This window comes from Ursus americanus, chromosome 26, assembly GCF_024610735.1.
Source record: "Ursus americanus isolate L20-20 chromosome 26, mUrsAme1.1.p, whole genome shotgun sequence".
Taxonomy (NCBI): Eukaryota; Metazoa; Chordata; class Mammalia; order Carnivora; family Ursidae; genus Ursus; species Ursus americanus.
In genome coordinates this window covers 40,750,306-40,775,799 of record NC_142152.1, presented here as the reverse complement: position 1 = coordinate 40,775,799, position 25,494 = coordinate 40,750,306, and the positions used below count along the sequence as shown (strand labels likewise).

Below are 25,494 nucleotides of genomic sequence, written 5' to 3'. Positions count from 1 at the left end.
GACACCGAGTCTTCCGGGTAAGGACTCTTAGAGCCTAGCTCCTCGACGGGTGGCCTCTGTAAGAAGAAGAGGGCAACAATAAGGAATATCGGGGGTGCAGCCGTCTCATCAGTGCTGTGGGGACCCTCCTGCGGATTTCTGCCAGGCTGAGACCACCCCCTGACTGCACCTGGGAAACCAAACCCCCAAAGCATTCAAGGTCCCGCCACTGAAGGGCTAGGCTCATCCCTAGGGGCAGGCGGGCGTGCTGCTACTTCCCACCACAAGCACCTGCGGGGACAGGTTACCACCTGCCTGCCAGACCCGGGGAGGGATCCCAGGCAGGGCAACAAGTGTCCTGTTCAAGCACAGACCCAGTGCTTGACCCCGAATCTGCGAGACTCCAGTGTCCGCACCGTGTTCCCCTGTACCAGCCTGCTTCCTGACTGGCCTCTCGCTTGCAGACACGGGACAAGACAGGCTACGTAGATGAAAGCCACCCCCAAGGGAGCCTACGGAAGCACACAGATTTGTGTGTGTGCACATTTTTTAAAAAGTACCTGAGCACATATAGTCCTAATATTACTTTCCTCCTCTTTTTCTTTCTTTTTTTAAAAAAGATTTTATTTATTTATTTGACAGAGAGGGACAGCCAGCGAGAGAGGGAACACAAGCAGGGGGAGTGGGAAAGGAAGAAGCAGGCTCCCAGCAGAGGAGCCTGATGCGGGGCTCGATCCCAGAACGCTGGGATCACGCCCTGAGCCGAAGGCAGAGGCTTAACGACTGCGTCACCCAGGCACCCCTCTCCTCTATTTTTCTTGAAATATATTGAGAAACACCACTAGTAAGAATTAGCCGTAACCTGGGGCGCCTGGGAGGCTCAGTCAATTGGGCAACCAACACTTGATTTCAGCTCAGGTCATGATCTCAAGGTTGTGGGATCGAGCCCCGCATCAGGCTCCAAGCTCAGCACAGTCTGCTTGGGATTCTCTCTCTCCCGCTGCCCCTCCCCCACCCCCTCGCTCTCAAATAAATAACGTCCTAAAAAGAAAAAGAATGAGCTGTAACCTCACAATCTAACAAATAATATTATCAACGTCCTTCATTCCCAGATAATTTTATGCAGTACCGGGGTGCGGGTGGGGGGAGGGGAACTCTGGGCTGATGCTTTAGAAGTGCTGGGCATTCTGCTCAAATGTGCTTTAAATAGTTGGATCCGTTGCATGATTCTGACCTTTGGTCACTGGAAACTACTCGGAAAGCATGGTCCAATCTTTAATGTGACAGTCTAAGTCTTACACTGGCCTCTAAGGCCTTAATGCCACTTTTCCTGACAACTCTCTTTTTCTGTCCACGTCTCCCGTTACTGTCCCCTAGTCACTGAGTCTAGCTGCCCTGTCCCTGGTGGCCCTCGCTTGCACCCGGAGCTCCTGTGCCAGGCGTCTGCCCTAGCTTCCCCTCCTCCTGTACACAGGTCCCACGGCCCCCGCATTGTCTGTGCTTTGAGCCACTTCCCAGGGGACCTCTCTGCCGCTCCACTCTGCAACCTCCCCCGGCCCTGCCCCCGACAAACCCCGTGCCCCAGCCAGCAGAAGTTCTCTCCCTGGCCCCGCTGAGCCAAATCCTCTCATGCCGTGTTCCCGCAGCTGCAGGTCAGTGCCTACAGAGGGCGGGGACCTCTGCTTTGCTCACTGCTGGGCTCCCTGCCTGTAACCGGGGTGTGGGGGGTTCCCTCGGCTCTCCCGTCCCTCCTGGAGGGGGGCCGGCTCCTGCCCAGCACCTGCGCAAGCTCCTGGTTCCCCTGTTCCGCCCTCGGATGACAGCAGGCCGGCGTGCCCGTGCCCGAGAGAGGGTGTCCCTCCTCACTGCTGACCTGCTCCCGATCTGTCACCTGTCACGAGCTCACTGAAAGTCTGCAGAAGGGTAGGAGTGTGTGTGTGTGTGTGTGTGTGAGGATTCCCCTGTGCCGGGGGCTCCCAAGACTTCCAGATGACCCTGCCAGTCCACGCTCAGCTTAATTATCCCGTGAGCTTTCGGCTGCTTTCTTCCGACGTGCACCCAGGAAGGCTCCTCTCCTGTCACTCTGCCCAAGATAAACGCAGCCGTGGGCCTGTCTCTCCTAAGACAGGCTTGTCACTTCGTGGATTTTCGTTCAGCCTTATTACTCTGTGACCTCAGCTCCAGGGTGGGTTTAAAATAGCCATGTTTTCGCAGATCACCGGCTTGTGCTCCCTGCCGGAGCGGGAGCGACATGCCAGTGATCGTCTGAGTCGAAGCACAAGTCTTACCTGTGACTTCCACATATTGTTAGATTCACAGGCAGGGTGAGGACACGCGGGGTTAAGCTGAAACGGAAGACTGCAGAGCAAGCCTACTGGTTATAGGAACATAATGACAGGGAATCAGAGGACACCAACGCCATTTTTCCATCATGACTTTGATCACAGAAGTAGAGAGACACAAAAGCCACGAACACAGGAACAAGCAACTCAGGACCTTTCCTGGAGACTGAAAAGAGCAATTCTCAACTACGTTCTTCTCAGAAAGAGAGATCCGTAGGGCAGTTTGAATTCTAAATATAGGGAGGCCCGTGGACTTTTGAGGCTGAGCTTGTAACATTAGAGGAACAACCAAAGATCTCTATTAAAACACTAGAAATGAGGGCGCCTGGCTGGCTCAGTCAGTGAGGAATCTGCCTCTGGTTCAGGTCACGATCCTGGGGTCCTGGGATCGAGCCCCGTGTTGGGCTCCCTGCTCAGTGGGGAGCCTGCTTCTCCCTCTCCAGCTTCCCCCCCGCTTGTGTTCTCTCTTTCGCTGTCTCTCTCTCTCTCTGTCAAATAAATAAATAAAATCTTTAAAAATAAATCAATAAAAAATAAAACACTAGAAACGGCAGTGTGAGGGTAACAATTGACAGCCACAGAGAGAGGCACCAGCGTGCTCAGAGTTCTTAAATTTTGCTCTGAACTATACCACGTTTTGGGTCTATTATATTTAGAAAGGATACTATTGCCGTGTTTCATCGTTTCAGAAAGCTACATTTTTATAGAAAAATATACTCTATTTACTTGCGAACCCGTTACTCCTGTCTGCGCACCAGCAGCCTTCCTAAACAGCACCGGAGTGCCAGGAAGAGGGAGTCCCACGTCCCACTCCTGTGTGCAAGCCTTGTAAGTACAAACCCACGAAGCGACAGTGAACCTTCCCAACTAGTAACAGAGCGGCCACCCCACAGGTGCGATGACAACAGTGATCCAAGATCAAAGACGCTGCGGACCCCAGTCAGAATCCATTCATGGGAGCAGCACGCTGAACACCTGTCCTTGCCAAAACTCGCCGTCGACAGATTGGGAGTGGACCCTCGGAACCCGAGGCTGTCGCCTGGGCTGCAAGTTCGCTTGGTGCGGGAGGAGATCGCCTGTCCAGTGTTGTGTGATTGGTCTCTGATGACCTGTCGCTGTTGAAATGCACGTGTGGCTCCGGGGGGGGGGGGCGGGGGGGCTGACTGAACACCAGGACCACAGCGAGGCTTCACTCAGTCCCAGGGCGAGGCTGACACAGATGTCCCCCACCCGCCCCTGAAGCCCACGAGAGACGTGAGCCTGGTGGAGAGAAAGGGTCTCCTGTCCGGTGAGCAGACCCTCTCTTCTTGGCTATTCTGCGCTAGGCAGTGGCCCATCCCCCCACATGCCCAGCGTTGCAGTCGAGGAAGGTTTCACTGCTCTGCTTCGGCAGGAGGAAGATTTGCTGAAAGAGTTCGGCTGTGTGTTTCCCGGAGCGGTTGGCTCAGCAGACTATCTCACGGACTCTAGAAGCTAGGAGCAGTACCTGGGGACTCACGGAGGATGCGAGGCCGCCGAGAACCTTCGCCAGACCAGCAGCGGGAGAAAATCCAACAGCCGAGCCAAGGAGAAGCTCCTGCCCCCAATAACATTCATTGTGGACTCTCCTAGTGGCTGTTTGTCTTTCCATCTGCTAACATGCACCTTGGCCCACGGCAGGCGGAGGGTGTGTAAGGAGGGGAGTCTGGTGCGGAACTTGCTCTCTCCTATTCGACCCCTACTCGCCGTGCTCCTCCTCTGCGCTGGGATCTGCACTCGGCACTTCCTTATCTGTTACCTAATTTGCCCCACGTGCCTGCAAGGGGGCTCAGAGTCCCAGGTCCTGCGCACTCCAGGTCTGACCCCCGAGTGCCATGTGTCACGGGGACCCCTGGGAGACCAATATTAGAGCAGAGCCAACACGCATCAAATGCGGTTTGAGGAGAGATACTTGCTTTTGAAAACGGTTACTAGGCTCCATCAAGGAGGACGCCATTCCAAAGTCAAACGTGTTATTTCCCTGAAATGTATTCGCCTATAAAAACTGTCGTTCTTGGCATCCATATCACGAGTCCTTTTGAAAAGGATCTCACTTGACATAACATTTCCCCTGGAAATCAAAATACTTTACGTGTAAGTAATGATTCTCCATTACAAAAGCCCTTAAATGGCTTTCTACTGGAAAGAAGGTCATTTAAGAACCATCTAAAAGAGTTTAGAAGTCACTGGAGACCTCGCTGGGGACCAAAACTGCTACACAGAATTTCCAACCAATGCCTCCAGCTTAATGCGGCAGAACGAGCCCAGATTCTGAAGTCAGCTCGATCTGCAGTCGGTGCGGGCCAGTCTTACTTTCTTTCATCTACAAAATGGGACTAAATCCACTGTCAGGTACAGGCCAGATCAGATAAAGTGTGTCACAGAGCGCCCAGGACACGGCGGTGATCACTTCCCTCTTCCTCCAAATTTCACTGGTAAGAACCTACACGGATTTCCAGGCTCTCTGCCTGCCAGCCTCCTAACTATAACAACATACAGAATATTAGCACCTATTATTTTAACACTTATGAAAACATAAGTGACCCCATGGCTTGGGGAGTGAACCACCTTTCCCGTAAAGGGAAGATGCTTCACTGAAGTCACCTCATTTCCAACGGGAAAGGTTTCGGAATCTGAAGCGCAGTGTCAAATGTATCCACCAGTAGGTGGTGCTGTTTACATGGTTCTTAAAGGACTTTAAAAAAAATTAAACATATATATTCTTTCATTCATGCTGCAAGTATTTATTGGGCAGTTGCTGTGTGCCAGGGCCTGTGTGAAGTGCTAGGGATACAAAGAATAACAAGGGACAGCTTCTGCTTTCCCAAAGCTCCAAGGAGGGCAAGGGGCACGTGTGGGCACAGGGCGAGGGGGGAGAGAGTTACAGGTAAGGCGAATGAGCAGATACAAAGCAATCAGAAAGGCAACTAACTCAGACCAAAGAGCCAGGGCAGGCTTCCCAGAGAAAGGGGCACCCTGAGCTGGGTCCTGAAGGATCGGCTGGAGGTCCTCCAAATGTACCCAACCAGCGACCTCTGCCAAATCTCCAGACACATACGCGTCACTCAGGAGAAGGGGAAACCCTCCACTTCTAAGTGCTAGCAGGTGTAATTCATTAAGCTATATATTTGTGTTTTTTTCTTTTTTGGGGGGGATCTGTGCTTTATAATACAACAAGGATTTTTAAAAAGATTTTATTTATTAGAGAGAGAGAGATTGGCGGCGGCGGGGGGGGGGTTCCAGAGGGAAAGGGACAGGGATAAGCAGACTCTGCGTTGAGCATGGAGCCTGACGCAGGGCTCGATCTCAAGACCCATGAGATCATGACCTGAGCTGAAATCGAGAATAAGATGCTTAACCAACTGAGCCACCCAGGCGCCCTTATATAATAAAGGTTTTTCTTCTTCTTCTTCTTCTTTTTTTTAAAGATTTTATTAATTTATTTGACAGAGATAGAGACAGCCAGTGAGACAGGGAACACAAGCAGGGGGAGTGGGAAAGGAAGAAGCAGGCTCATAGAGGAGGAGCCTGATGTGGGGCTCGATCCCATAACGCCGGGATCACGCCCTGAGCCGAAGGCAGACGCTTAACCGCTGTGCCATCCAGGCGCCCCAATAAAGGTTTTTCTAAATATACTATCTTCTTACTTAGATTTGCGTTGCTTTAATTAAGACTGGGTTTGATCATTGGGGCACACACGTTACTTGTGTAATAAATCAATTATCTCGAAGAGAAAATTCTTGCTGGGGACAAGTGAGAGCTGGTGTTAGAGAGGCGTGAGTATCAGGACACAAGAGAAGATGGGAGCAGGCAGGTGAGGGGCCTTGCCCCAGGCTGAGGATGAAGTTTCGGATTACACTATCAGTGATGCTGAAGTCAAAGAGCAAACGTGAGCCCTGAGGACCTCGAGGTGTCATTGAAAAGAGTATTTCATCGAACACTAGAACTTTAGGAAGGATGGAGCTCAGAGTCTCCGGCTCAGGGTTCTGGACAAAACGGCTGGTACGGGTGTTCAGGTTGTTCAACACAAAACAGCCTCTAAGGGGACATTGTCACATCTTTGTTATTTTGAAGTGTTTTTTTTTTTTTTTCACTTTTGTTGACTCTCAAGATGGGGAGTTTAAATGTGTGGTTTTTGTGTTTTTTTTAATAATAAATGTGTGTTCTAACAAGGTTTCCAGCAGATGGCTGAAAACATTTCTTGTTCTAACAAAATGAGCCCATTACAACAACTTTTTGATGGAAACAAAGTGTCCAGTTTACAAAGCTGATACATGTCATTGCAGTCAGAATTACAAAGGGGGGACCGGTTTTCTAATTGAAACAATCGGTCTAGCAACATTTAACAAACTGCATTCTAAGTAGTAGCTGTTTTTCTGTCCGATACAAAGCACTTTTTTTAAATTAAAAAAACCCCTATTGGGTTAGTATAGTGGCTGTGTTAGTTAACAAGTAGTTCATCAGAATGTTACTGTTGATTTCCTATTTAAATTTAACAAGTACGTCATTACGACACAAATCAGTATGTACCTGTTAGTATTTATCATCGATAATACATAGAGTAAATATTACATTGCCGTATATTGCTTTGATGGAAGTTTGTCAGGGCAAAGATGAGGCGCTGTTGTTATAAGCAGACTCTTTTACGAGGTTAAGCGCTCTAAGACAAAAGTCTACAATGTCACAAGAACGACCGTCAAACCCAGTGACCATTTCCAGAGAAAATGAGATGCAGGAACACTGAAACTCATAAAAGAGCAGGGATTCTATGAAAGCAAAACAGGCCATTATTTTTTAAGTAAATCAGTCTATCTCGGAAAACGTGAGTGTGGAGGACCTCAAGAACACTATTATTTTATGTTCGACATGAAGATTCAGACAATGTATACGGAGTAGTTTATATCTGCCATGATTATCATCGAGAACTATATATGCTGACGTGGGACTGTTTTCCTGGAGTGAGAGGAGGCTTTTTCCAATTTTCGTACAAGGGCCACCTGCGCTGAAGACAGCTCTGCATATGGTGTGCGGTAACGTGAGCTCCGGAGCCAAGAGTCTGCTTCTCCCAAGTTACCGCACCGGCGAGGGGGCACGACGTGCCTCCTGCACAACCCGGGACTGATCCAAAGTCACGCCTGTGCCCCTCTCCTTCCCTTGCATCCTGACCAGCTCGCCCGGGGGCCATGCATGGCCTGCAGCCCCTCTAGCTCTGATGTGATGCGGACAACCATGCGGACGTGTCACACTTTCTTTCTAGATCTTGCCAGAACTCGGGTTGCTCTCCTGAGACTGCGTCACTCACGTGAACATCAGTGAATGTGTGTCAGACCAGAAACAAGACTAATCGCTTCTGCCACCATGTAACTCCCTTATCTTACAAGTGGGGGAAAGAAAGCTCCCGGTTTCTGAAAGCCTCATCAATTATTCTCCTGTGCTCTGCTCAGGTCTGGCTCTCTAACAGCTGCCACCACCGTGATGCTGGTGACCGGGTGCCAAGCCCTGGGCTGGGGGTTCTCCTCCTAGTCAGTTCGATGATAAGATTCAAGGTGATTGGGTATGCGATCCCTCACGCACTGAGGCGAAAGCTGCGGCTTGGACAAGTTCCTGGTTTACAAACCCAGACCTTTCTTTTACTCCAGGGCCTGTGCTTTTTCCATTTTGTCTTGCTGTCCCCAGTAACTGAAGAAGACAAACTCTGAAAATGTAGGACGGCATCCTGGAACCATGGACAGACACACACATCAGAGTGATAAGGCAGAGATCACACCGTCTTAGACCACTGAAGACCATGGTGTTTCAAAGAGGGTTAGGTCAGGCCACCTCCCTCCACCTTTCTCTGCACGAGTTAAGTCCCGGCCATTGGGCATCGGTCCATGGGACTCCCAGCTTTGTTTTGGGGCCAGATGAACAGAGCCCAGGAGGGGGCCTGCTCACAGTGGAAGGGAGAAGAAGAAGGAAGGAAAGAGTCAGGCAGAGACTGAATCACCAGTTTGGCCTTCACTGCTCCTGCTTCTCGGTGCTGCTTCTTCCTGTCTCAGTTACTGGGCTATTATTCCCACGGACCCCTGAAGGTATCTCCCAACACCAGCAATTACCTATGAGAAGGCAAGAACTTTCTTTTTCAGGTGCATACAACTCAACCTGTCCAGTGCTATGCAGACCTCAGCTTTTCCTGGGTCCTAACAAAATAAAGGTTTTATTTTTAAATGGACATGTTCCATTGCTGGAGTTATTTTTAGAAAATGATGAGTAAATTTTCCCCATCCCTCATTTCCAAATCAAAATTTCCTACCGTGGCATTAAAAACAAAAGCAAACCGAACAAAACCCTTTGCAAATATCTTTTATGGAAATATTTACCCAGTGCATTTATCAACGCCGTAGGATTTAAAAAGATAAAACAGATCTGGAGTTTGCACAATGCAGATGCTTTTTGGAAATTCTTAATAAAAATCAGATGTGCAGAGAAGGAGCCAAGTTTTTAAGAACTGCCAAGATCTAGACATTTCAGGGCCAACCTCCAAGCTTACCCTAAATACAGAGAAGCCCGACGGGCCGCAGCATGACCCGTTTAACACCCTACCGCCAACGTTGCCATGCGGCCTTATTTCTAAGGTATTACCGTCCAATTAGCATAATCTTCTGATAAGAAGTACTAACAGTCTAAATTAGAAGACAGAAGCCCATGTGAGTGGTCTCCGAGACTGCTAATCCACGACAGGTGGCCCTAACCTGGTACAGATGGGGGAAGCGTCCGCATCTTTTCTACAGAAGATATCTTTGAGGAATAAAACTGAAAAAGAATTTAAGCTTCCTTACAGGAGTGAATCAGAGTGGATTTACAAACTTGGAATCTTTACAGCCTGTGGGTTGGAGTCGACTGCTTTATGACTAAGCCTTCTCCTTACATAAACATTTGGGGGGGGAAGCCATGTTTAGCCTGTGAAGCTGAAATTCCTTCCTCAGCCTTGCTCAATAGAGAGAGAGTAAAATTAAAGCACAATGTTTAAAAAGAGGGAATAAAGTACAGCGTCAGGTGTCCGCCCAGAGAGACCGGTCTCCTCGGCCCCACACATGCATAAATGGGAAACAGGCCATTACAACACCAACATTAGCTTTCACTAATAAAAGGTTACTATTAGTTGTGTAGGTGTTTATCATAATCCATTATAAATTAACCTCAAAGGGAAAATTCATAATTAGAAGTAAGCGTATTTCGTAAAACCAGAAAGAAAGGGTCCTATTTCTGGTGTCAGCTCAGTATTAAAAATGGTTTCTGACAAATGATAAAACTTCAACTTTTCACCCAGTCTATCTTGGAAAGTACTGCTGACAAAGTCAAACAACCCACTGAAATTAATTTCAAAATGGCGGCAGAACATACTAGAAGTATAAAAAGCTCTGTACGGAAATTCAGAATGGCTTCCCCAGTTCCTTGGATTTGGTGCTAAGCAAATTCTCAGGAGCTATTTCTGTCTGCATCAGGGTGCTGGGATTTCAAGTTCTCACCTCCTACCTGGACAACGATTGGTGGGCGCTATGACGAGCGGCCGCCTCCAGCGGCCCCTGGATCAGTGCCCCCAACGCTCTCAGGAGAAGGCCTGTCTGCTGGGGCGAGCTTGGCGCTCGTGTGCGTGTGGGGATCTTCTGATTCATCTCTGGGGAAAAGAGGTGACAAAACATCCAGACGGCAGGACCAGCAGAGAAGACGCCCCTTACCTCTCACTGTTCTTCTTGCCACTGGAAGAGCTGCTCGTGGATCCCGTCCGGTTTCGGTTTCCTTTGGAGTCGCCGTAGCTTTCCCTCCGACCGCCGGGAGACACTCGCTCGGAGGAGCTGGTCCTCTTGACGGTACTACAGTGAGATGTAAAGGGCAATGAAATTCTTAACAGGGCGATTTTATTTTATTGCCGCGTATAAAAATATATTACATAGAACATCGTACTTCCACATGGATATTTAAGAGCGTGGCTCTAAATTCCTAACTATAGAGTGTCCGTCTCTCCCTCTGTGTCTGTATGCCTGTACGGATTTCACTTGGAATCAATGCCTCTGCTCACGGACTTCGGAACAGTAGCAATTGGCACACAGTTCAGTGTCCCAGCAGACGCCGAAAGGGAAGATCGCCAATGACCCTATCTGAAAGCGTTGCAGGGGCTTTGCTGGGAGTAGCCAGCACCGGAGCAGGCTTCCATTTAAACCACGGGTGCTTAACCAGGGGTGACTCCCCCAGAGGGCATTCGGCAATGTCTGGAGACATCTGTGATGGTCCCAACAGGGGGGAGAGGGCTGCTCCTGGTGTCCAGGAGGTAGAGAGGCCAGGGATGCTGCTGAACGCGCTACAACTTGCAGGACAGCCCCGCGACAAGGAGCCACCCAGCCCCCAGAGTTGGCAGTGCTGACACGCAGGAACTCTGCTCTAAAGGCACATGTAGGACAAAAGCAAATAGGACACCCCGCTAATGACAGAAACACTCCAGCCCCTGTACGATGCTGTTGTTTGCAGGCAGCGCCCATGCAAGTGTAACCAGGGGGAGCTAGACTGCTGCGGGGTCCAGGGGCGATGTCTGGGAAGATTCCCTGAAGACTGGGAGTTTCTGGGAGAGATCAAATGAACGGCTTGAATGTATTGTCATTACACAGTCGGGAAGAGACGTCCTAGGGAAAAGAAAGGCCCGCGTGGCATGAAGGGTAGGTCAGCCAGCACAGGGGCTGCAGGTGAAACGTGTATTACAGGCATCCCTGTGAAGGTCGTATCCTCATCACCAGGCCACACATTCCTGGGGACCCTATCTCACTGATCATTCCTACATACTTCGAGAGCTAGTGAAGCTTGATACTTACTCAATGAAAAAAGATGGAATAAATGAGTCAATAAACGGGACTATCACACTGTGAGCCTGTCACAGGAAGAGACAGGAGGTGTTCTAACGCAGCGCCTGCTCTGTAGAAAGGAGGAGAGGGCTGGCTGGCGGTGCCAGTCCCGGGCTGGGGCTGGGGGTGGAGGGTCTGCCCCAGGCATGGGAGCTAGGTGGCAGAGAAGGCTAGAGAGGTGGGGAGGAGGAAGCCAGGAGGGGGCCACAGGTGGGAAGAAGCAGGGTCCAGGTGGCACTGGGGCTGCAGGTGGAAATAGGGACAAGGCAGAAGGGCCAGGTGGCTGCCGAGAGAATGGGCCCAGGGAGGTGGCAGATCAGACCACATTTCAACCAGGGGGACACGGGAACCAAGGGATTTGAGACCAAGGCTACACTCCTGGGGCGAAGGTCCGAGCCCCCCTTTCTCCTAATGACAGCCAGGCACTAGGACTTCTCAGTAGCCCCCCACCCACTCTTCTTCTGTCCTCACCCCCTTCCTTCAGGCCAGTTTCAGTCCCTTTCCCTTTGGAACCACCCACCACTCAGCAAAGAATCTCTTAGCATTTTTTATAAGACTGCATGGTGTATCAGCTTTTGAAAACCATCTTGCTCTCTGGGTGAGCAAATACAAATAACGTGACCGTAATCGTGATGACATGAATATGTTTTCTGCGTAGACTTTCTGGTAACTAAGGAAGCTCTGGTTTACATCACCAGATCTGAACGGGCATGCCTCAAGGTCAAAAACGTGCATTTTTAGAACGCTCAATTTGGGGACAAGGAAATTATAGATCTTAGGAGAGCACTGCATTTCTGAAATTTGGGACTGAGGTCTAAAAATGATAGAAACCTTTGTGCTTAAAGTTCAATTTCTTCCAGAGACGAGAAACACCGAGCTGATTTAATTTCACGGGATCTTCTCTGCCAAGCATCTGGCACGGGGCTCGGAGGCACGCTGCCCAGCCCCTGGTGGCCCCCTGGGAGCAGCCGAGCCACCAGCCCAGAGCGTCACCTGCGTGGTGTCCTTAGGGGAGTTCATGGCAAGTTCACGGCAACTTAAAGACTGGGATAAAACACCCTTACAGAACTGAAAAACCATGACTCTTCATCAATTAGAGCAAACGTTAACCGATTTTTTAATAACGCTGAGCTTAGCAGCCAGAAGAGCTACCAGGGGACAGCAGTGATGGAAACATGGAGTTAGCAGGTGGCAGGGACGGGCCACACACGCAAAGAACTGCGCGGCTGGCATATGTGATTTCATTTAGCCCCTGGCAAAGGCGGCGTGATCCCCCTTATAGAGATGAGGACACACATTCGGGGATGTGGCAGCTCGTCTGGGATTACTTCCTCCTTGCTCTCTCTGCTGGGCGTCCTACTCAGGACTGCCTACACTTCATGCGACACCCACGTACACGGGGCCGAGGACCTGCCGAACATCTAAACGTCCAACAAACGTCAATAATTAACGTGGTCACAGGATTTGAGGCGGGGCCAACAGAGACACCGCAGACCTCCCTGCCGCGACGCCAACGGGCCCTCACGCTCCCGCGCTGTGAAATCAAGCTAAGGACCTGCGAATCCGTCTACTTGGTCCGCATGCACTCAGCAGACTCACAGACCTGTTCGATCTACGCATCAGAGCCACAGAGACAAAGCGGAAGAAGCTGAGAGCAACAACAAGAGCGTGGGAAAATATTTTGGTAAGCTTCAATAAATAACAGAACACACACCACACATCCAAGTGGAGAACATTTCCTTCTCTGCGGAGACAGCCTTGGATAGAATTCATCACAGCTCTTCCCAGATAGTTATCATTTGCACATTTGCATTAAAATGTTAAGCTTTTAAAAAAAAAACTATTGTTGTATACACAGAAAAAACAAGATATTTCCTTTTGAGAGCCCAGAGCTCTTAGGAATTAAAGAGGATTTACCAGGACTCCAAGTGAAGGACGGAAAATAAAGCTGGAAGACCAGACATTCACAGGATCAAGGGCAGCCAGAAGGAGTAAGACTGTACACTCACTGCGAGAAGCCTCCTTCAATAACCAGCAGGGAATATCAGAGAAGTTATGTTCCCTCTGGACAGCACGGGAAAAATACTGCTCTTCATTTTGAAAGTGGTAGAAGTGGCTTGTGAGAGACTGTACAGTAGTGGAGAACATTTTTTAGCAGTTAAGGCAAGTAAAATATTTTTGGTGTAGAAATGCACGGACAGCATCATTTCTTCTTTTCCCTTCTGGTCTCTACCCGCACTTCCAAACCAAAAACCTTCCAAGTTCTGCAAATACAATGGTTCTTTGCATTCCATTCCATACCCATTCGATGGTTTTTGCCAATTTAAACTAAATTTTAGACTTAATAAAAGTTTCTGCAAGGGAGACTGGTGGCAAGCTTTCTTCCTACGGTTAGATAGTAACTCTAAGCATAACAAGCTACAATTATGTCTTTCTCTCATTAGTGATTTGGAATCAAGGATTGGTTTTCCAAAATTGTGCAAGAAGATCCCAAACGTTTACAAAAGAAAAAACAGAAATCTGACCAGTGTCTCTTGTGTACCACCAGAGATTTTCTGATGATGTCATCTGTCATGACAGCCGGGGTGATGACAATCATCATCGGAACAATTATCCACTCAACAAATACGTATGAGGCATTGACTGTACACTGGGAGCTGGGCTGAGCCCTGGTGAGTCAACATGGGCCAGGACCAATCTGGTGTTTGTCCTGCAAGTTACAATTCTTTTTTTTTTTTAGGATTATATTTATTTATTTAAGAGAGGGAGAGCACAGAGGCAGAGTGAGGAGGAGAAGCAGACTCCCCACTGAACAGGAAGGCTTGACGTGGGGACTCAATCCCAGGACCCTGAGATCATGACCTGAGCCAAAGGCAGACACCTAACTGACTCAGCCACCCAGGCGCCCCGGCAAGTTACAATTCTTGCAGGAGATCACTCACTTGAGTAATTACAAAATGCTCTTATCTCCCTCTCTTCCACTGTATCTTTGTGGCAGAAACCAAGTCATTTCCTAGGAAGGCTGGTGGTGTTAGAGAATCTGATGGGTCTTCAGAATAAGTTTCTCTTCTACCATGCAAATCCAGCTCCTTGAGCCCAGAGGGGTGACTGCGTCACTTCTGATAAGGGGACAGGTGCCAACTTCATCTTCCTTCGTTCAATGACAGAATGACTCTATCTCTATTTTGCTACAGAAACAGACTCAAAACGTGAGTTTAACACCTACATTTCAAGGGATCTCAGTGATAAGGAAATATATCAGAAGTAATAATTTAAAAAACCCTGGAAAATCAAATTTCACTTTTCTACTTTTGAAATTGTGTGCGTGTCCAGCACCGACTGGTGCATTTACAAATGGGTCTTTCTAACAAGTGTAATCATTTTTCCAAAGGACCGTCAGCTGTTTATTTGAAGCAAGAGATGTTTACCACCCTATTTTACACTTGGAACAGAGCATTTTTAAAATAATGCTCTGTTTTGTACCGGTTTTGTTCTTTTGATCTCTCTTCTCACAGCTCTGCCCTATTGTAAAACTCTGCTTAGGAGCTGAAAGAATGAGTTATTGTCTCTGTTTTGAGCCCGTGGAAATGTTATTCTATTGTCAGCGTCAGCATCCCCACTGAGCAAGGTATGACCTACAATGTCTTCCCCGGATTTTCTGCCTTTTTTCCTTTGACTAATGGAAACAAAGCTTTTCCCAAGGATTCCAAATCGAGCCCCCAATCGAAGTCTTAATTGGCAACACAAAGCACAACTGCTGGGTGCTGGACAATTTCCAAAGGAGATTTTGTTCTTAAGCACTAGGCTGAAAAAACCCCAGAGGAAAGAAAACAAACATATACCCATCCACCCACTGCAGATGCCCCGACTTGGTTAATTTGGAACTCTGATTATAGAAAAATTCCCGCATGATTGTAAACATATTTGAAACGTCCTGGAAGCTATTTTATTCCTAATATTCAGAATGCCCAGTGTGCTTCTTGCTCTTTTCAGAATTCTCTCCTAATGAGAGATCTATAGGAACTTGACCGCAGAGGAATAATTGGATGCTACTGTTTGGGTTTCCAACATCCGAGTGGATGGGAACTCACATCCATGGACGCCCATAAAAGCCAGAGAAACAAAATTAATGATCCACTATGTTCTACCCTGAAAGCCAGTAGTCTTGGACACTCACTCTAGAAAACCATGGATTTCTGGTTGGCTGCTGGACAACAGTTTATCAGATGAACCAAACTGATTATTCTGTAAGTTAAAAAGAAGTATCTACAGAGGCTTTAGAATATTTCTGGAAGGAAGGTTATTGTTTAAGTGTGAACACGTATACATGCACACACTATGATGGCTACCAATAACTCTCCTCCCAAGATAATCTTGCTGAGAGCAATCACCAGTCACGAGCTCTTGCATGTAAGGCTGACACAGCGGGCAGAGGACCCAGGTCTCTGCTCACGGCAGATGGCCAGTTCTGTCCTTGGAGTCCAGCCCCTGAGCCCCTGAGTACCCAGCAGTCCTATCTCTCAGACTTGCTGCCAGAAGTCTCTGCAGCTGCTCCCGTCGGCACCCACGGGGGCATCTCGGAACATCGCTGCTCCTGACAGCAGCACGCAGACAGCGTGGGGCATACACAAGGGATCACTTCCAAACAGTAACTGTATCGAGCACTTTTTAGGAGTCGATGTAAGTGCTGACCTGGACATCTTGCGGGAAGCAGCCTAGCGTAGCGGTAGGAGCGTGAACTCTGGGTGCACGTGAATCTGGGTCCGAGCCCCTTCCCAGCTCTGTGCCCGTGGGACCTGGGGGCGTTACCTCACTTCTCTGAGCTTTGGTCTTCTTGTAACAGAAATAATAATATCTACCTTGCAAGTCATTTTGAGGATTAGTGATACCAATGTTAAAAACCTGGTACTTTGAAGGCTTTTATTATCATCGAAGAATGGTTTCTGCCCTCATCACTGACTTAGAGGGGACCCAAAGTACCCACTGATGTCCTTGCTTTTTCACACCCTGGGGAAAGTGTCCATCCAATTCCATAGCCCAGCCTCACTTCTGTGGTCAGTTTCAGAAACCTCATTCCCCAGCCTTACCCTGCCCTGAATACATGTGTCGAACACTAGAACTGAAAATACAATTTGCCAGGAATTCTAGCAATCATGCCAATTAATCCTACAAGGTCTAAGAAAACTGTAAATAGTCTATAAAGAGAAGGCATTATCGCACTACATCAAAGTTACTTTGGACCAAACATAGAGAATTCTACAAAATCAAAGAGCGCGAATGCTGGACGTAAGCTTTTGTGAAATGAACTGAAAGCTAGGAATTATATTTGCATTTCAATTTTTACTTTTATTTTTTGCCTTGAAAATTTTTTTATTTTATATAAATTCCAAATATATGAGGTATAAATGATAACATTCTGTTTTATCTAAGAATAAAGGGAAAGAATCTCATTTTTCCATTAATAATTTGCTACTTTATTTATTTTTTTAAAAAGATTTATTCATTTGAGTAGTCTCCAGAGCCAACGTAGGGCTCAAGCTTACGACCTCAAGATCAAGGGTCAAACGCTCTACCGACCGAGCCAGCCAAGCACCACAATAATTTGCTACTTCAAAAGTTGCTCTTGTGGGGCGCCTGGGTGGCACAGCGGTTAAGCATCTGCCTTCGGCTCAGGGCGTGATCCCGGCGTTATGGGATCGAGCCCCACATCAGGCTCCTCTGCTATGAGCCTGCTTCTTCCTTTCCCACTCCCCCTGCTTGTGTTCCCTCTCTCGCTGGCTGTCTCTATCTCTGTCAAATAAATAAAAAAATCTTAAAAAAAAAAAAAGTTGCTCTTGTGGGATGCCTGGGTGGCTCAGTTGGTTAAGCATCCAACTTTTGATTTCGGCTCAGGTCATGATCTTGGGGTTGTGAGAGCCCCACGTTGGGCTCCACACTGGGCGTGGAGCCTGCTGAAGATTCTCTCCCTCCCCCTCCACGTGCACTTGTGTATGCATGCGCATTCCCTCTCAAAAAAATAAATAAATAAAATAAAAAGTTACTCTTGAAATGGAAGGACTCGCTCTTGAACAATCAATGAGTCAAAGAAGAAATCACAAGGGAATTTAGAAAATATCTAGAAGCAAATGAAAATAAAAACAAAACACACTAAAACTTGTGGGATGCAGAGAACACAATCCTAGGAGGGCAGTTTACAGCAGTAAAGATGTGCATTGAGAAGAAGAAAGATCTCAAAACAAGCACCTAACTTCTACCCCAAGGAACTAGAAAAAAGAAGAACTGGAACATAAGTTAGTAAAAGTAAGGACTTAATAAAGATCAGAGCAAAGATAAACAAAACAGAATAGAAAAAAGAAAAAAATCGGTGAAACTATAAATCTCTTTTAAAAAGATCAACAAAATGGACAAATCCTCAGCTAGACTAAGGAAAAAAGAGAGATGCAAATACCCACAATTAGAAACGAAAGAGGGGATATTACAACTGATGTCCCAGAAGGAAAAAGAATTGTATGAGACCAGTATGAGCACTTACATGCTAACTAACTGGATAACCTAGAAGAAATGGATCAATTCCCCGAATCATACAACCTACCAAGACTGAATCAGGAAGAAATAAAAACTCTAACAGACCGATAACTAGAAGGAAATTGAAACAGTAATAAAAAAATTCTTCCAACAAAGAGAAGCCCAGGGCCAGATGGCATCACTGGAGTACCCTACCAAACACTGAAAGATGAATTAATACCAATTCTCCTCAAAGTCATTCAAAGAGTTGAAGGGGGTGGGGGGTGGATGGGAATTCTCCCGATCTCATTCTATGAGGCCAGCGTTACTCTGATACCAAAACCAGACAAAGACACAGCAAGAAAAACTATAGACCAATATCCCTGATGACGCTTGAAGCAAAAATCCTCAACAAAATACTATCAAACTGAATTCAACAGCATCTTAAAAGGATAACAGGAGCCCCCCTTATCCACGGGGGACATGTTCTAAGACCCCCAGTGGATGCCCGAAACTGTGGATAGTACCCTATTTACACAGCTTTTTCCTATAAGCACATACCTATGATAAAGTTTAATTTATAAAGTAGGCATAGTAAGAGATCTACAACAATAATAATAAAATAGAACAATTATAACAATATACTGTAATAAAAGTTATGTGACTGTAGTCTCTGTCTCTCAAAATATCTCATTATACTCTACTCACTCTTCTTTTTGTGATGATGTGACATGATAAAATGCCTACGTGTTGGGATGAAGTGAGATGAGTGCGGTAGGCACTGTGACATAGTGTGAGGCTACTGTTGACTTTCTGGTGGTATGTCAGGAGGGTCATGTGCTTCGGGACTGAGGTTGACCATGGGCAACTGAAACTGCAGAAAGTGAGACCATGCATAAGAGGGGACCATTACACCATAGCCCGGTGGGACCTAACCTGCAATGCAAGGATGGGTCAACATATGAAAATCCACGTAAGACACCACATCAACGTGATGAAGGACAAACAGCATGTCACTATCTTAACAGATGCAGACAAGGCACTTGACAAAACTCAACGTTCTTTCATGTTAAAAACTCTCAACAAATTAGAAATAGAAGGAAATTACCTTAACATAATAAAGGCCATATATGAAAAGCTCACAGCTAACCTCATAGGCCACAGTGAAAGACTAAAAGCTTTTCCTCTAAGATCGGGAACAAGGCAAGGAGATCCGCTTGCACCACTCCTGTTCAATACAGTACTAGAAATCCTAGCCAGCACAATTAGATAAGAAAACGAAATGAAAGGTATTGCCATTAGAAAGAGAGAAGTGAAGTTATCTCTATTTGCCGAAGACATGCTATTACATGTAGAAAGCCCTAAAGATTACACACACACACACACACACACACACACACACTTTAAAACTAATAAATAATTTCAGCAAAGTTATGGGATACAAAAAAGCAGTTGCATTCTATACATTAACAACAACTAACACAAAAAAGGAAATTAAGGAAAAATCCCATTTGCTGCAGAATCAAAAAGGATAAAATACTCAGGAATAAATTTAACTGAAGAAGTGAAAGACCTGTACACAAAAAACTATAAAACACTGCTAAAAGAAATCAAAGAAGACATAAATAAGTGGAAACCCATCCCATTTTCATGGATTGGAAGACCTAATATTGTTAAAATGTCTATACTACCCAAAATGATCTATAGATTCAGTGCATCCCCTATCAACATGGTATTTTTTGCAGAAATGGAAAAAAATATCCTAAAATTTAAAAGGAATCTCGAGGGACCCCAAATAGCCAAAACAACCTTGAAAAAGAAGAGCAAAGTTGGAGGCCTCAAACTTCCTGACTTCAAAATATGCTACAAGTTAACAGTAATCAAGTTGGTAAGGTATCTTTATTAGCACAAAGAGAGAAATACAGATCAATGGAACAGAATAGAGAGCCCAGAAATAAAGCCTTGAGTATGTGGCCAAATGATTTTCAACAAGGGAACCAAGAGCACATGGCGGGAAAAGGACAGTCCTTTTCAACAAATGGCAGAGGGAAAACTGCATATCCACATGCAATAGAATGAAGTTGGACCCTTACCTTAGACAATACACAAAAATTAACTCAAAAGGGATTGAAGACCTAAATGTACGACCTAAAACCATAAAACTCCCAGAAGAAAATGGAGGGGGAAAGCTTTGGGACATTGTATTTGTCAATGATTTCTTGGATGTGACAGCAGAAGCAAAAATAGACACTTGGGACTGCATCACACTTAAAAACTTCTGTGCATCAAGGAAACAATCAATACAGTAAAAAGACAACCTATGTAATGGGAGGAAATACTTGCGAATCATATATCTAATAAGGGGTCCATAACCAGAATATGTAAGGAAATTCTACAGTTCAGGAACAATAACAGAAAAATGAATAATTTGATTTAAAAATGGGCCAAGGGCTTAAACAGACATTTCTCCAAAGAAGATACACAAATGGCCCAAAAGCATATAACAAAATGCTCAATATCTGGGTACCTGGCTGCTTCAGTCAGTAGAGTACGTGACTCTTGATCTCATGGGTCATGAGTTCAAGCCCCATATTGGACGTAGAGATTACTTCAAAAAAAAAAAAAAAGATGCTCATTATCACTTATGAGAAATGCCGATCAAAACCACAATGAGATAACACCTCATATCCATTAGGATGGTCACTAGCAAAAGAACAGAAAATAACAAGTTTTTGGCAAGGATGAGAAGAAATTAGAACCTTTGTGCATCATTGGTGGGTATGTAAAATGGTGTAGCCATTCGGGAAAACAGTATGGTGGCTCCTCAAAACATTAAAAATAGGATTACCTTATGACTCAGCAATCCCACTTCTGGGTACATATCCAAAAGAATTAAAAGCATGATTTTGAAGAGCTATTTGCAAATCCACGTCCATCGTAGCATCATTTATATTAGCCAAGAGGTGGAAAGAAGTCAAGTGTTCATCAACGGTTGACTGGATAAAGAAGAGGTGGGGTGTGTGTGTGTGTGTTATGCAGCCTTAATAAAGAAGGAAATCCTGTGATATGCTACAATATGGATGAATCTGAAGGGTATGTTGCTAAGTGAAATGACTCCGTCACAAAGGGACAAACAAATACTGTCTGATTCCATGCATATGTAGTATCCAAAGTAGTCAAAATCACAGAAACAGAATGTAGAAAGGTGACTGCCAAGGGCTGGGGGTGGGAATTACTGTTTAATGGGTATAGAGATTCAGTTTTGCAAGATGAAAAAGTTCTTCGAACTGATGGTCAGCAGAGGGGAGGTGGGTGGGGGACGGGGGAAGTGGGGGCTGGGGATGAAGGAGGGCACTCGTCCTGATGAGCACCGGGGGGTGTATGCAAGTGTTGAATCGCTACATTGTACACCCGAAACTAATACAACGCTGTATGTTAACTGTGTCGGAATTAAAATTTAAGTAAGTAAGTAAATAATTTTAAAAAGAAACAGAAAAAAAAGGATGAAAAAGTTCTTGAGATCTGCTGTGGTACGATGTGCAACGGTACTTAACACTACTGAATTGTACGCTTAGAAATGGTTGAGATGATATAATGTCATGTGTTTTATAACAGATGGCAATCCGAATCCTAAAGTGAAGTCAACCTTGGCAATCTTCGACACCTGGACGAAAAAAAAAGTCCATATCTACTGCCGTCATTTAGAATGCAGGTCACTTCATGTTGATTAGAAATAAAGGATTCAAGCAAGTATTAAACAGATAGGACATGAAGCTAAGAATGTTATTTTTTGTTTTAAAAAGCCCTGCAAAATCAATTTTCTTAAAATTCACAAACAATAAGTCCATGAAACTCCGATAAAAACACAATGAAAATTGGCTTGTTGCGGGAGAGGACAAACACTATACATTTGGAGGCGAAGATGGGGTCGCTACGTTTTCCTCCAAGTCACAGCCCAGCTTCTGATCTACACCTGAGGACCCACGGGCGGCCCCAGCATGCCCTAGAGCACGCTCACGGTCCCTGACCCGGCACCTGGTAGGCAGCTAGCATCGTAATGAGCTCTAAAAGCTTCTACGGTGGGCTTGTAACAAGTCGGGGGGCTAGCACTGCACAAGAATTTCTTTAAGGTTTTCTAGACTCTATTATCATTAGGTATTTAATTTTCTAGTGCCTGAAAACATAGACAAGTGGCCTGGCATATAAGATATGAAATTTTAATATGATAATCACAAAATTATAGAAACGTTAAGAGCAAACTATGCTCGGACAGACAATATCAATATCCAGAACCTCCCCGTTAAGCACTACTTAAACGTATGAGCTTATCCAAATTTTATAGATAAAAAGTTAAGGTTGGTATGATAATCTGAATTTTGCTCTATGCCACGTATAAAGTTGGGAAGAGCATATTCTTTTTTTTATCTTTTTTTTTTTTTGAAGATTTTAAAAATTTATTTGAGAGAGAATGTGTGTGTGTGAGAGAGAAAGAGAGAACAGGAGTAGCAGGCAGAAGCAGGCTCGCCAGGGAGCCCAGCGCAGGGCTCGATCCCAGGACCCTGGGATAATGACCTGAGCCAAAGGCAGACGCTTCAGAGACTGAGCCACCCAGGTGCCCCTTCATTCTTTCTTTTTTTTTTTGAGCATATTCATCTTTACACAGTTTACACTCCCATTTGTGTTTTTAAGAGAACCTCAAGCGAAAATACGAAATGGCACATCGTGGTGTTAGTCAATGAGACTTCAAAGACAGTAAGATTAAGTCTAAAAAAAGCAGAACAATAAATTTATATGGGTCCCGATACGGCAACACACCAAATATTGTACTTTTATGAGTTTTAATTCAGACAAGAAATTAAGAGATGTCACATAAAAAGGCAATATTTATTTTAAATCTGAGATGGAACTCCTTTTCGAGTTGGATGAAGACACTCTGTACCTACCTTTTGGTTGCGGCGGGCACAGCAGTTTCTTTCCTGGCCCCCGAGGGGGACGGTAGAGAGCCACTAGGTTTCTTTGGTAAAACAGTGCCGTTGTTGACAGTGGTCCTTAAAGGCAAGGTCTGCACCAGTGGTCTTGCTGTGAGACAAATAGAAAACGCAATCAGAGCTTTCCCCTCTGTCAAGGTAACTTTTTACAGAACTTACGACTGGTAGGATGGCAAAGGACATCAATTTCAAAATGCTGGCAGGACTGACAAAGGTGCCAAGAGAATTCAGCGGAGATTTTCAACAAAGGGCGCTGGAACAATGAACCTAGACAAAATCTACCCCCTTCCGCAGACACGAACTCAAAATGGACCAAAGACCCGAGCGTAAAATGCAAAACTATCAAACTTCTAGGTGAAAACACAGGAGAAAACCCCGTGTGACCTTGGTTTTGGTGACGTTTTGTATACATCACCAAAAGCACAATCCATGAAAGAAAAAAATGAGTGCTTGGACTTCATCAGAATTATAAAAATGTTTGCTCCGTGAAAGACATTGTTACAAGGATGAAAAGACCAGCCACGAACGGGGAGAAGATATTTGCAACTCACGTATCTGATAAAGGACTTGTATACAGAATATAAAAAAGAATGCTTAAAACTCCCCAGTCAGAACACAAGCAGCCCAATTAAAAAAAATGGGCAAAAGATCTGAACAGACACTTCACCAAAGAAGATCTACAAATGGCAAATAAGCATATGAAAAGATGCTCAACATCTTTTGTCATTAGGGAAATGCAAATTAAAACAATAATGAGATATCTCTATACACCTATTAGGGTGGCTAAAATCCAAAAAACAAACACAAATAGCAACTGCTGGCCAGGACCAGCGCAACAGGGGCTCTCATTCATCGCTGGCGGGAATGCAAGTGGTGCGGCCGCTTTGGAAGGCAGTTCAGCGGTTGCTCGATACAGTCTCACGGTAGGATCCAGTCATCGTGGGACGTTAGGTATTTACTCAGCTGATTGGAACACTTCTGTCTATATAAAACCTGCATTTAATATTTATAGCAGTTTTATCCATAATTGTCAAAAACTGGAAGCAACCACGATGTCCTTCAATTGGTGAGTGGCTAAACCAAGTGTGGTCCATGCAGACAATGGAATATGATTCAGCAAAAAAAAAGAAAAAAAAATCAACGAAGCAGTCCAAGGACAGGGACGAGTTTTAGATCCACGCTGCTCAGTGAAAGCAGCCAGGCTGAAAGGCTACTTTCTGTATGATTCCGTTTATATGATATTCCATAAAAGGCAAAACTCAGAGACAAAAACCAGACCAGTGGTTGTCAGAGGCCGGCCAGGTGGAGGTGGGGGGCTGACCAGGTAAGGCGCAAGAGCATTTCTGGGTGGTAAAATGATGCTGTATGACGCTGTATGATGTTGTATGGTGGCTATGTGACACCATGCATGCGTCAAAACCTCCAGGCTCTTACAGCACAAAGAGCGAACTTTAATGTATGCAGATAAAAATCAGTTAGGGGATGGGGAAACCCATGACAGATAAAAGAATCAAACCATACTACAAGTATGTGCTATAACCTCATGCAAGGGGGCGGACAGGAAGGTGTCGTGGAAACGGGGAGAGACTAAGCCTACAGAGGAGCCATCTAAGCACGTTGTTTCCCACGGGGCATGGTCAACACCTCTGAAACCACCGTCATGAGCCCTAGCAGTGAACAATTAAGGAATGGCAAGGAGGATGGTGGGAACTAGGCTTCTCATTGTTGCAGAGGGAGGCTACAGACCAGCAAGAGGGATGGTGCTGAATGAGCCAGGGGGTAGGAGACCTCAGTATGAAGCCATGTTTAGCCTGATACAGCTACAGAGAAAATTATACCTATGTATGTAAACATGGGTTAGTTATAAACACACTTCTTTTTTTTTTTTTTTTTTAAGATTTACTTATTTGAGAGAGAGAGAGAGTGAACATACGAGTGGGGGGAAGGACAGAAGGAGAGAATCTTCAAGCAGATTCCCCACTGAGCATGGAGCCTGACATGGGGCTCGATCCCACAACCCACAAGATCGTGACCTTAGCTGAAACCAAGAGTCGGACGCTTAACTGACTGAGTCAGCCAGGCGCCCTAGTATAAACACATTCCTTAGCTCGGCGTGCTGAGAGTACTGAAAGCAAGGACACCGGGCACCCAAACCCTGGTTTCTAACACGATTCCTCAGCAACAAAGAACCAGGGCTCTGTGGGGAAATGCGCGAATCTGGGGCTGGGGCAGGGCGCGTACAACATGAGCCTGGAGTATCCTGTACAGCCAGAGAGTAAGGAAGTGCTCAAAAGCAGTAACAGAACCCCAAACCCTGTACGGATGGGGCCAAGTCAAAGGGACCCAGGAGCCAACTGGAAGAGCTCCCCCAGGAGCCAGAGCTGCCACAGTTTCAGCAACAAAATATAGACAGTAGCTCTGGGTTATAGCCCAAAGTATAAAGTAAATATCAGGAGCCCATACTGATGGAATAATTGAGGAAATGATTAAACGGGCGAGAAAAGACAATTTCTCCAGCGCAGAATTCCAGATCATGTACGTAGATGCTTCATCCTCAAGGAGGTGAGCACCGTCCTCTCTTCCGTAAGTGCGGGGGCACAGGGTCGGCCTTCCGCACAACCCGCTGTGGCCGGGGGCGGGGAGTCACTTCACTGCGGACAGACCTGGTGAACTCTACCCGGGCCAGCGTCACAGGGATGAGTCACGTCGACAGCACGTACCCTGGACAGGATGTGATGGCGATGCACGTTACCTCTGCAGTGCTCCTCCCTAAAACCCAGGACCTACCGG

The 25,494-nt window shown here is 46.0% G+C and overlaps 1 protein-coding gene across 3 annotated transcripts in view; it reads right to left on the bottom strand.

Moving 5' to 3' along the window:
* EML1 (EMAP like 1) overlaps window positions 1-25,494 on the bottom strand; it is a 176,380-nt gene that overhangs the window by 36,890 nt on the left and 113,996 nt on the right. For all 3 annotated transcript variants that reach the window (XM_045775381.2, XM_045775383.2, XM_045775385.2), the window contains exons 3-4: window positions 22,660-22,795; window positions 10,058-10,192 (exon numbers count right to left, since the gene is read on the bottom strand). In XM_045775381.2, the coding sequence (XP_045631337.2) occupies window positions 10,058-10,192; window positions 22,660-22,795 (271 nt within the window). The remainder of the gene's footprint in view (window positions 1-10,057; window positions 10,193-22,659; window positions 22,796-25,494) is intronic.